The 16,388-nt window shown below is 56.8% G+C and overlaps 1 protein-coding gene across 2 annotated transcripts in view; it reads right to left on the reverse strand.

Moving 5' to 3' along the window:
- Positions 1–16,388, reverse strand: part of STARD8 (StAR related lipid transfer domain containing 8) — an 86,639-nt gene that overhangs the window by 65,246 nt on the left and 5,005 nt on the right. The window contains exon 1 of one of the 2 annotated variants that reach the window (XM_063345979.1): positions 3,916–4,229. The exons of the other annotated variant lie outside the window; for it this stretch is intronic. Coding sequence (XP_063202049.1) covers positions 3,916–3,960 — 45 coding nt within the window. The 5' untranslated portion in view covers positions 3,961–4,229. Of the gene's footprint in view, positions 1–3,915; positions 4,230–16,388 lie in introns of those variants that run through there. 2 annotated transcript variants of the gene reach the window in all.

The following is a 16,388-nucleotide window of genomic DNA, read 5'->3' on the forward strand; positions in this document are numbered from 1 at the left end:
GCACTGGGGAAGCCTCAGTGGGGCAGACTCTCGCTCCGGCAGAGGAGGCACCGGGCTGAAGTGTCCCCAAACACGTCCCTTGGTACCCGTGCGGCCGCACAGATGGCGGTGGAGTTGTCCATGTTTTAATCGCATTAGCAGGTCTGGGAGCAGAGCGTACAATGGTGTCTGCAGGCACGGAAAGCCAACAATAAAGAAAGGAAAAAAAAGAAAAAAAAAAAAAGAAAAAGCTGAAAGCAGGCTGGGCTCTCACTCCCCAAACCTCTCCATGGGCTCAGCACCCGGGGTGGGGAAGGGGCCACCAGCACCATGCACAGGGGCTGTCCCTCGCCTGGGTCTGGACTTCTGCGGGGACAAAGCCAAGGGACATGGGATTTAAAGACAGCAGAGCCGTGCCGGCACGAGGGAGATGATGGCGATTTGCAAGGAGATGGAGAAGCAGGAGCAGTCCGGTGGGCGCAGAGCCCAGGCCTCTCCCCAAGCCCCTCTCCAGGCACAGACGAGCCCCCTCCAGCGCAGCCGCAGCCCCCACGGAGCGGGGCCAGAGGTGCCGGCAGGGCAGCAGGGATCGCTGCAGGAATGCAGAGCGCTGCTGAGCCGGCCTTTCCCACGGGCCACCCGGGACCCCTCTTCCTGCCGGGACAGCGGGGCTGGGGATGACCGGGGGTTGGGGGGGAGATGGGCTTAACCATCTCCCCGCTGCCGGGCTTCTGGCACCAGCGCCTGCCCGAGAGCTGCGTGCTGGGCTCTGTGCTCCCCCGGCAGAGCCCGCGCAGGCGCCCGAGCCCCCCTCTGGCAGCGTGCGGGCAACTGGAGAGCATCAGAGCCGAAAATGTTTGGACAGGGAGATGATCGCCCTATCACGTCTGTTATCACAAGCTCTGCAAACATCAGCCGTGCAGCCAACACACGCAGTCGATACCCACGGAGCGGGGCAAGGTCTGGCAGGGGATGAGCTAAGGCTGCTCTCCCAGGCCATAGCAAGGGCAGGGAAAGCCGGTCCTTGTGCTAAGGCAGCTTTGGGGACCTTCCTCTCCCCTGCCATTGTATCCTGGCCCTAATACTTTCTTTTCCCCGTGAAATCTTCCACCAGCCACAGCTCCACTTCATTTAACCTGGAAAGCTTTAATCCCATGGACAGAGCCCTGCACGTTTCGCCCTCTTCAAGAAATTCCTCTGCTCTCCAGAGCGAGTAGCTGAGCAACACCACCACAAGGAGGAAAAAAGGGTGAAACAGAAGCCTCAGCCCCATGTGAGGCCATCGGTGCCCACCAAGGGAAATCAGGACGGTGGTGTCCTCCATCCCTTCGGCATTCTCCCAAAGCCCACCCAGCCGCTCGGCCCTGGGAGCAGCTCTCCGCTCCGGCCAGGCAGAGCTGCTCCCGGCTGCCCCTTCCCCAAATCCTCGCACTCCATGGGGGCTTGTCCAACACTTGTGGGACCCAGGCGGGGATCAGCCAGGTTTTGTTTGCTGGTGGGGAGGTGGCTGCTGTGGAATTGAAGTGGAAATATGGGAATGGCAGTATGCCGATGGAAGGAGAAGAGAGAAACTAAGTGTCCCCCGGAATACATTGTGTTACTGCAAGCAGAGCAACGGGAAGCTTAAAACCAGCAAAAGAAATTATGCAAAGAGCACAACCATTCCTGAACTTGGGAATAAGGCACCTGTGTTATCTAGCAGGGAGCCCCTTATCGCCGTGCTGGGGTTTTGCAATGCCAAATTCAAGAAGAGCCTCATAGACTGAGCTAACGAGGAAGCACAAAATGCAGAAACATCATTTTGGCCCTCGCCTCTGAGCACCCAGGAAGCTCCCATCCAGGCAGAGTCTCCCATCCTTCACTGCTGGGCCACCACTCCAAGGGAAGAACCACTTTGCTTACACCTACTGAAACAGATCTGCCTTTTCCCCATGGCAGGTGGCTGGAGGTGGTGAGCCCAGGGACTCTCACCCTTGTTCTTCTCGGGCAGACCCCAGCCCTTAGAATCACAGAATGTGTCGGCTTGGAAGGCACCTTTAAAGGCCATCTAGTCCAACCCCCCTGCAGGGAGCAGGGACATCTTCAACTAGAGCAGGTTGCTCAGAGCCTCATCCAGCCTGGCCTTGAATGTCTCCAGGGATGGGGCCTCCACCCCCTCTCTGGGCAACCTGGGCCAGTGTCTCACCACCCTCAGTGTAAAGAACTTCCTCCTGATGTCTGATTTAAACCCTTCTAATCCTTTCTGAGTGTAAATGCCACCTATCCCATGGCAAACAGTCAAATATCTTCTGGAACCTCCAATTGCCTGGAGTTTTCCTTATCTCAGGGCCTTGCACAGGTCCCTGACCATGACATCTCAGTGCCTGGGGGTGATGGTGGGGAGGAAGAGCCCCAGAACCAAAGGACAAATTTACTCCCAGACCCATGAGCAACTTTTGCCCAGGTCCAGTCCCCACAGTGCTGCAGGCACCCTGCAAAAGCCTTTTCTAAGCAAGAAGCAGATACAAGTATTGGCTTAATTAGTAAAACCGGAGGGTTCAGATGGAGAAGTATCCTCAGACAGGGAGGGGGGCCAGGAATGTGTCGGGGTGGGGAGAAGCCCTGTGCGCTGCCCGGGGCCGCAGCCAGAGGAGCAGCTGCAGCCTGGCGGGGTGGGGGGGGACCTGGGGACAGCGAGGGCAGGAGCCATCCCACGGTTCCTCCCCGCCACCCGTGCCAGCGAGGCCACCGGACCCTTCGTCGGGCTCAAGGTGATGGGCTGAAGCCAGCGGTCTGCTGGGTGCTTTCGATTTCGCTGAAGTTCACGGGTATCCGGGAGCCCAGCGCAGACCAGGCTGGAGCCCTTTGGGAGCTGTAGCTCTGCAAGGCTGGGGGGGGACAGGACCCGGTCCCTGCCTCCCCGTCGCCATGAGCACGATGGCAACGACAACGTGCAGCTGCCAGGGACGAGGAGGGTTAACAAGGACGTGCTAAGCTCTCTGGAGACAGCAGGGACAAGACAGCTACTAATATTATTAATGAATTTCACAAATGTCATTTTTAGACTCAACTATTTTAAGCTTCGCATTGAAACCCCGGGGGAGCAGCGTGCATTCCACATTCATGTCACCACGGCAGATCCACTCCCTGGACACAGCCCGGCGTACAGCACTGGTTGGAAAGGGATTTTACTGCTTTTTCCAACCTGAAGCTCCTGAAATCCATACTAACAATACCACCAAAATCCGCCCGGCACACCTACGGCCTCACGGCACAGGCTGTGACACAAGAAATCCAACACAACAAAAAGGGGCAGTCGGAGAGAGAGAGAAAGAGAGAGAGAAAGAGAGAGAGAGAGTTGCGCGTTATTAAGGCGACAGATGAGGAATTAAACCCAAATGAAAAATACCAGATGCCATGAGAACCACTGCTGCAGGAAATTAAAAACTCAGGGCCTCCGGTCTCGCTGTTCCTTTGTCATCCTGCTCGCAGTCCCTCCGGGTCAGCAAAGGCAGACGTGGTCCTGCTGCCACCCCGGGAGCCCCGAGCCTCCAGGAGACCCCCGGTTTGCAGGGGTGCCCCCAGCCCAGCCGCCGGCCACCCCCCGAGCTGTGCACGGCAGGACCCGGCTTGGGATGTGCAAAACGCGTCTGGGGGCTGCATCGCTACACACGCGCCGCCCGCATTCAGCCAGGCACAGCACCGGCTCCGGGACGTGGGTACCACCGCTGACGGGGAGCACAGGGCGCACTGACCCACGCATCCGCATACGGCCCATCCCAAATTAACCTTTCACGTGCATGTGGGGCACGGGCAGACCATCCCTCCGGCACAGACGTCAGGCACCCTGCGCAAACCCCACCAGAGACGCCTCCCCCGCCATCCCTTCCAGCAGCTTCTCCCTGAAATTAGGAAGGTGTCGAAAGACGGACACCGTTTAAATAGACGGCTCCTTACCTTGGCTCTTTTGAAGCAAGCCCAGAAAAAATCCAGCAATGGCATGATGGGCCGGGCAGGGGGGGCAAGCGCGGAGCCCCCCCCTAGACCGTGGGGTTGGGGGCACCCCCCAGCACCCCCATGGCTGCTGCCTGCGGCACAGGGAGCTGGGCAGAGCCCCAGTGCGGGCAGGAGCGCGGCACAGGCAGGGAGGGAGGGAGGGAGGAGGCAGCGCTGCCTGCGGAGGCGGGCCAGCGATTCAAACCCTGCACCGTTATTCAGTTGGTTGCGAACAGGCTGAGACGGCGATTGAAATTCCCTGAAGATTGCGAGTTTTAAACAGCTCCAGGCTTTCCTTCCTGCCTCGAACGCACCGAGCGGCGCTCCCGTTCCCAGGCAGCGGGAAGGAGCCGGGGAAAAGGAACACCCCCAGAGCAGAAGAAATGGGAGTTTCGCTGTCAAAGGCACATGTAGGACATTGGAAACCCAAACCCCAGACGGTGTAGGTTTTCACTCCAGCCCCTGCTGCGGCTCACCGTCAGCGGTCACGGATGCCCTCCCGATGTTGTCCCCTCCAGGGGACAAGCCGTACCCACACGGCCATGTTGTTGTCCCCGGACATCCCTGCTGCAACCCGCAGCCTCCGCACACACTGGCGCGGCCGCGTTCACCGCAGGCACGGCGGGCAGCCAGCATCACCGTGGGGCAGCGGGCACCGCTCGGCTCGGCAAGCCCGCAGGTGGGACCCTGGCAGGGAGGGAAACACAGGGAAAAAACACCCCCCCAGTCATCAGACGCGGCCCAGCCATTCCCTCCGCCTCTGTTCACATCTCCTTCGCTTCCTTCCACAAACATTTGTGCAAGCTTAGCATTTGTTCGCAAGAAAGAGCATAATAAAAGGCAATGCCACAAACTTTTGTGCACGCCACACAGTGCACAGGCCCCCTGGATAGAATTCTTCTTGCAGGCACAGAAGAAAACCACCAACTGGTGATTTATGCAATTATTTCAGAATAAACAACAAACAGCAGCAAGTTGATCAGCAATGGCGCCCGGGCTGAGCCACACTCCGGCAGGACACTTGGTGGATGCCCAGCGGGCCAGTGGCACCACTCCCGCCCACCGCCCACCCCCGGCTGGCATCTGGCGCCTCGCACCCCAGGGGACCCTGCGCGCTGGTGGCAGGGGGTGGCATGTGCTGGTGGCTCTGCCACAGGACAAGGCGCCGGTTTTAGGGCGATGGCCCAGCAGTTGGTGCGCAGCAGCTGAGCCCTCTGCCAAATGTCGGTGAGGGTGGACCAGGACGTGGCGCTGGGGCCCCCCGAAGCAGGAGCGGTGCCATTTTTTGCTGCCTGTCACCAGTGCCCTTCAGACTGCCTGGCCGGGGGAACTGAGACATCCTCGAGATGCTGATGCAGGGGAAGACCATCAGGGAGAGGAAGAGAGGAGCGAGCAAAGCACCAGCAGGCCATGGCTGGCAGGACCCCAGTCGGTGGCAGTGCAAGCACAGGACATCCCACAGTGTGCGGCAGCTCCTCCCGGCCATGGCACAACCACCACTGAGCTGAAGGGCCCTGCTCAGATCCCAAATCTCCATTACAGCGGGAATAGTGCCAGCCTCGCTGGTGCTCTCTGCGGTGAAGCAGAGAGAGCGGTCGCAGCTCCTGGGAAGCGGGAGCTGGGAGATAAGACGAGGAGAGGAGCACTGAAGACCATGATGCAGCAGAGCTGGAGAAGCTGCACCGCCTGGAGAAACTGACATGGGACACCACCGCCCCTGCAGCATCCCGCAGACCTGACCTGCACCCAGGCCCCCCCCGGACCCGCAGCTCTGCCCCGGCAGCACCGGCACAGCCCCGGTGGCAGCACATGGGCGGCATCAGCCCCGGCGCCGGCTCCAGCTGCCTCTTTCCATCTCCCCCTCGTTCATTCCTCAGCAGCGCTTTGGCACCGCTCCCAGGCTTGGCACCGGCCGCAGCTCCTCCGCCGTGTCCTCTGCGTTACTGGGACAGCACAGCCAGGCTGGGGACACCAAGGCACAGAGCGAGCTTTGTGTGTCGGCCTCTTTTCTCCTCCTTTAAACATCCAGGGCTGGAAAGACAGTCTCACCTCTATGGGACACTTGCCCGGAGTCACCTTTCCTAGCAAGCGTCTTACCCGTAGGAGGGTACACGTAGGAGTTAAAGCCAGACGCTGCTGCCTGAGAGTCAGCCACCCTCCGTAACTCACTCACCGCTGCCTCAAGGGCCACAGTTTTTATTCCAAGGACTGGCAAATACTTCCCCATGGTGGACAAAGGCAGCTGGGATGAGTGCCCGTTTCCAGATGTCCCCATCCAGCTCACTGGGTACCACTGCCATAGTGGTGAAGCTGCCAGGGGACCACCAGGACCGCTGAAAGGCATTGCCACTGCAGGATCCTGCGAAAGGCGCTCCCGGCCATCGTCAGCCCAGGTGACCCAGGGAAACTTCTCAACGCTTCTTACAGGCTTTCCCCTGGGAACCGGGCAGGGCTGGCCATGGAGCCCCGGGCTGTATGAGCAGGGCTCACTGCCTGCAGAACGCTTTGCCGGACCGGGAAGCGGGCAGGGGCATGCGCGTGTGTGCACAGGCTGGTGGGTACCCAGAGCTCCTGCCCTTGGTATGGTTTTGGTGCAGGAGACACGCTCCATTTCCGTCTCTGCCAGGGCTGGGAGCAGCTTTCACAGGAGGGACCATCCCTGCGGGGACAGTGGAACTGTTGCCCCACTGGGATCCTCTTCCCATCACGGTGGAGGGCGGGTAACTGCCCGTTCCAGTTAGCACAGGCAAAAAGGTGGCAAAAAGACGTCTGCAAAGTAGTCACAAAACACCCATCAAGATGGCTCTGTCCTGCCAAAACCAGGAAAGTTCTTGTAGAAAGACGGGCAGCCGCGCGGCTTTAACCATAACTATACCAGCCCACCAGAAAGGTGCTGCCAGAGAAACGACCCCGCCAGCCTCTCGCTTCACCGCTTGCTCTGGCTCTGTTAAGCCCTTTTCCCACTTCCTTCAAAAGCAAAAAAAACCCAACCAAGTTAGTGCAAACAGAAGAAAGCTGTCTCCTTCCCAGGGCCTGGGAGACAAACCACAGAGGCTTCTGCATACTTGTGTAGCTTCTTCCTTCCTATCCAGTCATCCCAAAAGCATTCAAGTAATTTTAAATCCAGGATCCTTCTTCAGCATACCAGGATACCATCCTGGGTAAGAATAGGTCCTGGGGACTGGATGCCCTGAAGCCTGTGCACACCAAAGCGGGTATTTCTGCCAAGTGATGCCAGGACACTGCTGTGTTTGTCTCTACGCAACATTTCTAAGGTACCTGCTGCACGGACATCTACAGGAAACATAAAAGAAACTTCTTCTAATTCTCTCTCTCTATGCATGTATGTACAGAATTCTTTAATTCTTTTAATTCTCTCTCTATGTGTATCACTATCACTTTCAGACTTACGTGAGAGCTTATTTTAAACTCCAGTTCATTTGAAACAGCTGATTCTAAGGAAAACTCCACGCTGTACAGTCTCGCTAAGCGTTTTCCATATGATGAATCCCAGCCCTGCCCCATCTGCTGCCCGCACTGCCCAGAGCTGGGACGGACATCGGGATGCTCACCAACCAGAGCCAGCACTGAGGCAAACGTCTTGCTTTCTCCATAAGCCATGGGACGAGGCCGGTATTTTGGAGGACAGGTACAGCCTCTTCTCACAACAGATCATGACCCAGAGGATCCCATGTCACCTCCAAACAGGCCTGCGGCCAGGAGCTATTCCTGTCCCATTGATGAGCTATTGCTGTCGTGGCTGTTGCTCAACAGCACCCAGGCACGGTATTAATAACAGCTAAAGGCTGGCAGCCTGCCTGGCAACGTCCTTGCCGGCAAGAGAAGCCACCATCGCTGCTGGTACCGCTCCCGAGGGCTGGTCCCATTTCTACGGGAAAACGTGAGGCATCTGAGGAGGTGTGAGCAGGGGACAAGCTGTGCCGTGCCAACCAGCGGCCCCAGCGAGCCACTTGCATGCAGTGATTTTCCACTTGCTGCTGCGTGCAGGCACTTCCCCGAGGTCAGGAAGGGAGCAGCTACTCGAAGAGCAGGCATTTGCCCTATTAGCATAGCGGGAACAGTAACCCTTTTCTTTTAATAACGCCGCATCACGGGGCGGGTGCTGACGGGGCAGGGCTGGCAGCGCCGGGCAGGGGCTGCGACACCGCGTGGGTGGTGAGACAATCATAGAATGGCAGGGGTTGGAAGGGACCTCTGGAGACCATCTAGTCCAACCCCCTGCCAGAACAGGGTCACCCAGAGCAGGTGGCACAGGAACGCCTCCAGGCGGGTTTGGAATGTCTCCAGAGACGGAGACTCCACCACCTCTCTGGGCAGCCTGGGCCAGGGCTCTGCCACCCTCACAGGAAAGAAGTTCCTCCTCGTGTTGAGATGGAACTTCCCATGGTCAAGTTTGTGCCCGTTACCTCTTGTCCTGTCACTGGGCACCACTGAAAAGAGCCTGGCCCCATCCTCCTGACACCCACCCTTTCAGTATTTATAAGTGTTGACAAGATCCCCCCTCAGCCGTCTTTTTTCCAGACTGAAAAGACCCAAATCCCTCAGCCTTTATTCATAAGAGAGATGTTCCAGTCCCCTCATCATCTTGGTAGACCTTTGCTGTCCCCTCTCCAGCAGTTCCCTGTCCTTCTTTAACCGGGGAGCCCAGAACTGGACCCAGTACTCCAGATGTGGCCTCAGCAGGGCAGAGCAGAGGGGGAGAATGACCTCCCTTGACCTGCTGGCCACACTCTTCTTGATGCACCTCAGGATGCCATTGGCCTTCTTGGCCACAAGGGCACAATGCTGGCTCATGGTCATGGAGGCCACGGGGCTCAGGCTGTGATGCCACCCCCAGCACAGACCTCAGCGCTGGCTTGGTTCCCTGTTATTGAAGAGGCACCAGCCACCACAACAGCTGGATCATGAGAAGCCTACTGAGATACGTGAACATTGAAGAGCAGCAGAAGACACACCCCAGCTTCCTGCTGCCCCATGGCCACCCCACGCTGCCAGTGAGGCAGTGAGCTCCCTGCCCACCTGTCACCACAGCTTTTCCCTTAAAAGGTTCCTCATTAAAACTAATCCAAACACACACGCCCCAGTCTCCAACAGTGCACTCAGGAACATGAAAAAAACTGTTATGATCGGGATTTATTTTTTTTTTTTAATAAAGAGTCTAAACTCTTTGGCTTTGATTCTGAAAACAAACCTTTAAAGCAGAAGGCGTGTCGTCTCTTGGACCAGGTACCTAATTTTATCACTCCTAATGGGGCTCCTTGCCTTTGCTGCTCAACCACACGTTGCCAAACGTCCTGCTGGTGGTGGCTCTGCCACCCATCCACCCTGGGGAGCAGGTCACCCCGCTCGCCAGAGCGCGCCGTCCTGGAAGAGGGCACGCAGCACCAGAAGGGGTGCCATGGGCTGGTGATCAGTAAGGGAACGGTTTTGGCCAACGCAGGTTTGATTACAAAAGATCACCATCCAACATGATCAGCCTTGAGACATGCGCGCATGCAAACAAAGAGCCCATTTAACGATAAAGGAGAGTTATTTCCAGCAGGGCAGTTGCTGTTTCTACTTTGAGGAGCAACAGACAAGCTATGAATATACCACCTGGGCTGGTGCTGTGACCAGGACAAGGGGAAGTGTCCCAGCTTTTGTCTGTTGGACAAATGCTACCCAGCTGGCAAACGACCCCGTTCCTTCAGCTGCAGCTACTGTGCCCGCCGGGCACCCTGTGCGAGGGCTGCAGCAGGGCAAACAGCTGGCGGGGCTGGGGCAACATGTGTCGGGGTCCCCTCCCACCTGAGTGCGCCATCCCCCCCCCCCTCCTTTGGGGAGGTTTTTTCTCCCCGAGAGCGAGCCAGCAGCAGCGGCGTGCTCGGCCGTGGCTCCCAGGGCGCAGTTGGGATGCGCTGGGGCTGGGCGCTGCCGGCGAGGGAGGGTGCTCGGCTGCCGGGATGCCACACGCTGCCGCAGGCTGCACCGGAGACCCAGCACTGCAGGAAAACCTCCCTCCGACGGACAATTAGGCAATTACTTAATCCCCACGTGCCAGCTCCTGCTGCAAAAGGAAACAGTCTGGTGAGGAGGGCAGCACCCCTGAAACCCTTCTGGGCTTGCGGGTGTAAACCCCCCATCTCACAGCAATAAAGCAGCCAGGTGGTCCCAGGGACATCCCCTCGACCAGTCCCTCCTCGAAGGCTGAGCCAGAGGAGCACGTCACCCTTTCCCAGCACTTGTGTCACTTGCGTCCTGCTGGTGCTTCACCCTCTGACCCCAGGTAGGTTTTCCTAGCCCGGACACACGCTGAACTCCCTCGGGCAACTCCAGCGAGCCGAGGGCCCCTTGCCTTATCCATGGCTGCAAGGTCCTAAAGGTCCTGGCAAAGGCTGAATCTGTGCATTTCTCTGCAAAGGATGCTCTGGTTTGTAAATATCAGCGAATGTATTTACAAATACTGATTTATTTCGTATACACATAGAAGCCAAATAAACTTTCCATATAACTAGTACTCACAGGCTCACAAAGCTCCCCAATTTCGCTAAACAAGAGATGACATCCCCAAAATACGTAATCAATGATATTTTTGTGGAATTTCTGGTGCACAAGCTGGGGAGTGCTTCTGCCCTGATTCACCGGGACTTCTGTAGATCTATCTACAGGTGTCAGCCAGAAACCTTGAAGACTTCAACAACAGGAGGTTTGCACCAGTAAATGCCATTAACATAGAAATGCTAGCCTTGTTAACGAGCACCCTGCCTCTCCCCAGAAGCAGGGTGCCCTCTCTCCCCGAGGCCAGCTTCTGCATGCCCGGGGCGTGCCGGGACCCCCCACCTCCACTCCCCTGGGGCTGAGGGTAAGGATGGTGACGGCACCAGGGGAAAATAACCTCCCCGGCCCCAAAGTGATACAGCTGTGGTGGGCAACCACTGGGAATATGCCGAGTCAGGGCATCGTGGAGGTGCCAGGTGCCTGGCACCATCCCTCCTCCCACTCCTCCATCTTCATCCATCCCCAGTGGCTACTATCCACGGGGGACGCTTGGTCTCAGCCTTAACATTATCATTTCCAAACTCCCCGGCTCAGCGCAGGAGCTCGTTCCTCACCACACACCCCTCGCTCTGGCCGCGTTTGAAGCCGACTGGTTCAAATTTGTGATCCTGCAGCGCCCAGGGCTTTCCGTCAGCGTGGGGGAAGCGCGCTATTTAGATGTCTTTAAAAGCGCGTAACTGATACGGTAAGGTTTTTGAGATACTACAGACAAGCTACACAAATCACTAACAGACCCAAGTGACACAAAAGGAAAATGGCTTTTTTTTTTTTTTTTTTTTTTTTGAGACCTGTATACCTAACCAATTTTAACGCTATTTAAATTCAAGCACCTAAGAGCATGTGTCTGGGAAGAGTCTACAAAGGTTCCCCTGCAACACAGAACTCCAGCAGAAATCCACTGCTGCGCCACAGTTTTCATATAGGCACCTTGGAGATAAAAAGAACTATAATACAGGCTGCATTTTTACATAGAAAAGAGTGGAATGAGCAGAAAGCTCACATATAAAAGAGTGGAATAAGCAGAATGCTCACAAGGCAGCTTTCCCTTCCCCATGGGAATATTAGCAAGCTGCCAGAGCCTGGCTGGGACATTAATCCTCTGCCCCCGAAGGCAGGCGCCAGACCAGCACAAGGAATTGCGAGCATCTCTTATTATTAGCAAGAGAAGGGAGGCTCCTATGGCAAATGTATAGGAAAAGCAAAGGGCTGTGCTATTAACAGCCCGGGGCATGGCCTGACTCCATCCTGGGGGTGGGATGGAGAGGGACAGTCTCGAGGCCCAGAAATGTGGCTGATTTAGCAGGGGGCTGCCTGGGAGCCCTCCCCCTTCGCCGCCAGCGTCTCCTTACCACACCGGAGCAGCAGCCACAGCACAAAAAAACCCCAGATTAATCCCCGTCCTGCCAAAGCCAAACCTTGCCCTGTGACAGGGCTGCCCGAGAGCGGCATGGGGAGGGCTGGCGTCACATGAGGGGACACCAGGACACCAGCATACACATACATGCACACAGAGCCACCAGCTGGCTGTCAGCGAGGGACACACGCCTGCCGCTGCCTGGCTACCTGCCTCGGCAGCCAACACGTTCAGCAGCTAGAAAAAAATAATCACAGGCAACAGAGCCACATCTGTCTCTCAGGCTTGCACAGTTAAAACGCCGTTTAATAAACTAGACTTGACCTACCGGTGTATTTTCACACAGAGTTCTAGCGACAGCTGTTGTCTGGGGAAGATCCCAGCCCTAATTCTGGCCGAGGCTTGGGATTAATTACCAGGAGAGAGGAATCTCTGTCAGATGCGGTGGTCTGCTCCCTGCAAGCGAGCCCAGGTCTTTGCAAGTTTAACCCAGCGTGACAAATTCACACACAGCCTCCTCTCACTTGCGCAGGCTTGGACCTTCCCTGTACCAATTTTTTTTTTTCCAATATCCAGAATTCAGAGGCAAATCCTGTCCAGCGCAGCCTCTCACGCAGAGCATGGTGCCAGGGACATGGCAGCTCTGCTTGTGGGATGCCAGTCCCTGGAGGTAGCACCTTTGCTTCCACCCAGTGTGGAGCCAGGAGTGAAATTCTTTAATGGGTCCTTAATGTTTGTCCCTGGAGCACGAAGACGGCAGGATCCAAAGGTTCCTGCAAGCCAGCCAGTGTCCAGTTTGGCTTATTGGGCTCTGCCATCACTGAAGCATTGCCACCACGAGCAAAGGGCTGCTTGGCCAAACAAGCCTCCTTGCCAAAGTACCGAGGACCACGGCGCAGAGCCCGGAGGCTGGGAACGCTCCTGGGTCATCCTCAAAATCCCAGATTTGCTGCAGCTCTTCCCATTCAGGCACCGCAGAAGACATTCAAAACAAACCAGCATCGGGCACAGCTTCTCTTGGCACCCTTTCAGTCGAAATTGCTGCCACAAAGATGCCCTTTCTTTAGGCCATTGACTGCATGAATAAGGAGAGACACTTCCTGCTTGGGGACAGCAAGTGCCCGTCCCATCCCGTCCCCGTGGGCACCGCAGCCCCAGGGGTATTTCCAGGGCTGGACAGGAGCCACGCGCGCTGCTGCTGACCTTCTTCGGGGGTGCCAGGAAAACTCAGAGGCAGCTTCAGAAAACACTCTGTGCAAACCCTCATGCACACAAAAGCATTATTATTTAGCAGCAAATTCTTTTCTTCTGCCGGCCCCCCGCGGCCGCAGGGGCTGCCAGGCTCACCCTGGTGAGAGCATCCTGCCCTCGGCCCCACACCAAAGGGCTGAGCTGGAGCCATGTGCTCTGGTTCCCCGCTCCAAAGCGAATCGAGAGCTGGGAGAGGAAAAAGCAAAGGAAGCGGAGCAGGACCTCTGCCCTGAGAGCTCAGAGACTGAGCCGGACGCGCTGCTCCGGGTGGAAAGAGCCAAGCCCCACAGCCTGCACGGCCAGGGAGAGGGTCCAGGGGCCACAGCAACACGGACTTGTTCCTTGGCTTCAAACCCACCGGCTTGGAATCATCCAAGCCCAAACTTTCACAGTCAGGTTACAAGTCCCTTAACAAAACACAACATCAGAACAAAAGCAACTTTCCTTCCCGAACTACAAAGATGCCTTGAGGCTGTTGAGCGTGAGCCACCTCCTAGAAGGCGGCAGCTTCTGCCCCATCTCCGCACTCGCCCCGGTCCCTGTCTCAGCGCCCGTTTCCCCAGGACACATCCTGGCCGCGGGCTGGGTGCCGGACCAGGCTGTCCCCAGGCCAAGCGCAGGGCTGCATTGTTTTGGGGTTCTGTCACTGCTGTTGTGAAGAATTCCGAAGCCCCGCGAAGGAAAGCGGCAGCAACCCCATCCCAGCTCTCCACTGCGTTTGTTCTCCTAAAGGAGGACTGAATTATGGGGAGAGGCAGGTTTTAAATAAGCGCATGGTATAAATAGTTGCGCCGTCTGTTTATGAACCTGGGACAGAAACACAGAACGCCAGAATAAGACTTGAAAAGAACAAGAAAACACAGTTCAAGTGAAACAGAGCAGCTCTTGCCGAGCTCTGAAATTCACCCGCTGCTTTTTTCTTGTAGAAACTGAGATGATCATCACAGACCCCTGCCTTGCATTGGGCAGCATCGGTGATGGCAGGAGAAGCACGGAGGAGCCCAGCAGCAGCTTCTCTCCTTCCTTTACACGGCACAAAGCACGGTAGCTGAGCCACTCCCCGGCAGCAGCAACACCTGCCAGGAAGTGAAATATGGGGCATGGTCCAAGGGAGGGATTTCCCATCTCTTGGGTTGCGTGGGAAAAAAACCCCAAGAAGCATCCCTGTCCCGTCAGGCAGGGAATATGGACCTCTCCTCCAGACAGACTTTGTCGGGAGGTGACGGCTCCTCTCGCAGCGAGGAGCCCTGGTGTAAGCCCTTGCTCACACAGCCCTGGGAGCCCCGCTGGCTCCCGTCAGCACGGCAGCTCAAGATCACAAGAAAACGCTTGTTCAGCCAGACCCAGCCATATCATTCCCCACTCCCTCCTCAGAGACGGAGGGACCTTCAAAGTGCCACCCACCTGTGCCAGGGGCTGGACGTGCTGCAGGTGGACTGGACCAAGAGCACCCCAGAAGCCTGCCAGCCCTTCAGAGCCATGCCAACAGCAGCCCGCTGCCCCCCGGCTCCCTCCAGCAATCCAACCGCCCTCAGCACGAGCAGGGGGAGGACGCCCCAGCCTGGGATGCCAGCTGTGCTGCACTGCCCGTCCTGCACCCAGCCCACTTCCCACCCCAAACGCAGCCACCAACCGCTGCACGGTGCCAGCATACGGCGGCGGGGAACGACGACAAACTCCCAAACACGTTTGAGGGGAGACAGGACATGTGCTCTTGGCTTCTTATCTTGATACAGGTGTTTGGGGTTTGTGGGGAGAGGGTGGGCCATTCTGCGCAATCTGGATTGCGCCAGAGCTCGAGGGAATGAGCATGCTCCAGCCAGAGCACTGGTGACACCTCAAGCATCTTCCTGAGCACAACCTGGATCCTTGAAGTGCAAGCGACAAGTTTTGAGCCCAGAAGTGCTGTTAGGAAGGCAACAGCAGTTGGTATATTTTAAGATTCAGCCTGTGCGTGGGCTTAAGTAGCTTGTAGGGACCCGCAGGACCATGTAAGGGACCACAGCCTGGTGCCCATCAGCAGGTGGAGAAGCAGCAGCTCTAGGCAGGGATCTGTTAGTTTTAAATCTAATTACCTTGTGCATTTTCCTTTGCAGGACCTGTCTTGCTTAAGCAAAGAATGAAGCAGGACATATAACATAGAATCACAGCATGGTTAGAGTTGGAAGGGACCTTAAAGATCATCCAGTTCCAACTGGCAGGGACACCTCCCACCAGCCCAGGTTGCTCCAAGCCCCGTCCAACCTGGCCTTGAACCCCTCCAGGGATGGGGCAGCCACAGCTTCTCTGGGCAACCTGGGCCAGGGGCTCACCACCCTCACAGCAAAGAATTCCTTCCTGATATCCAATCTAAATCTCCCCTCTGTCAGTTTAAAACCATTACCCCTCATCCTATCGCTCCACCTCCTGATGAAAAGTCCCTCCCCAGCTTTCCTGTAGCCCCTTTAGGTTCTGGAAGGGGCTCAAAGGTCTCCCCGGAGCCTTCTCTTCTCCAGGCTGAACACCCCCAACTCTCTCAGCCTGTCTCCATGTATACGTATCTACACACACAAACATACATATACTTATTTCAATGGCAAGAGAAAGCGACAGGTGCTAGAGAGTCTCAGCCTAGTTTTGGATGTTGCTTTTCTAGAGATGGTTTCGTCAGTCTCAAGGTGGCTCATACGAAGGCCACCATGTCTGTGCAAAGAAAACCATCAAGTGCCATGGTGATCCCAGTGCCTGGTACAGCAGACCCGACGTGGGGCGGAGCAGCAGACACGTAGTCTCCTTTGGAAAACCAGGGAAAATTAACTCCTGGCCATACGCAAGAGAGGGGCGAGGCAGGACACGCAGCGGCAGCTACTGGCGCTGTCCTGACTGTCTGGCCACGGCTATAACCGCTTGACTCAGCGCAAGAGCAAACACCTCTTTCCAGAACCACATCAGAGGAAGACAGGCTCCTTCCTGACAATGAACCTGCCCAGGAGCAAAGGTGAAACAAGGCTGAGACTGGGCAGGAAAAGAGCGCAGCACGCCAGCGGCCACCTCGGCAATGCCAGAGCAGTCCTACCATCAGCACCCACGGAGGAGCCTCCTGGTCCACAGCCGCAGAAGCCTTGAGCAAAGCCTGAGATCAACCAGACCCAAATGCAGAGGAAACCATCCGGTGCTGACTCCTCAGGGCAGAGCTGCTTGTCCTGACAGCCTTTCCTGCGAGCCCTCAGGGGATACATTTTGCCCCCAGTCCCTTGATGCTCTCCCTGCTCCCCTCAACCACCGCCCCAGG

Source organism: Chroicocephalus ridibundus, chromosome 9 (genome assembly GCF_963924245.1).
Source record: "Chroicocephalus ridibundus chromosome 9, bChrRid1.1, whole genome shotgun sequence".
Classification (NCBI taxonomy): domain Eukaryota; kingdom Metazoa; phylum Chordata; class Aves; order Charadriiformes; family Laridae; genus Chroicocephalus; species Chroicocephalus ridibundus.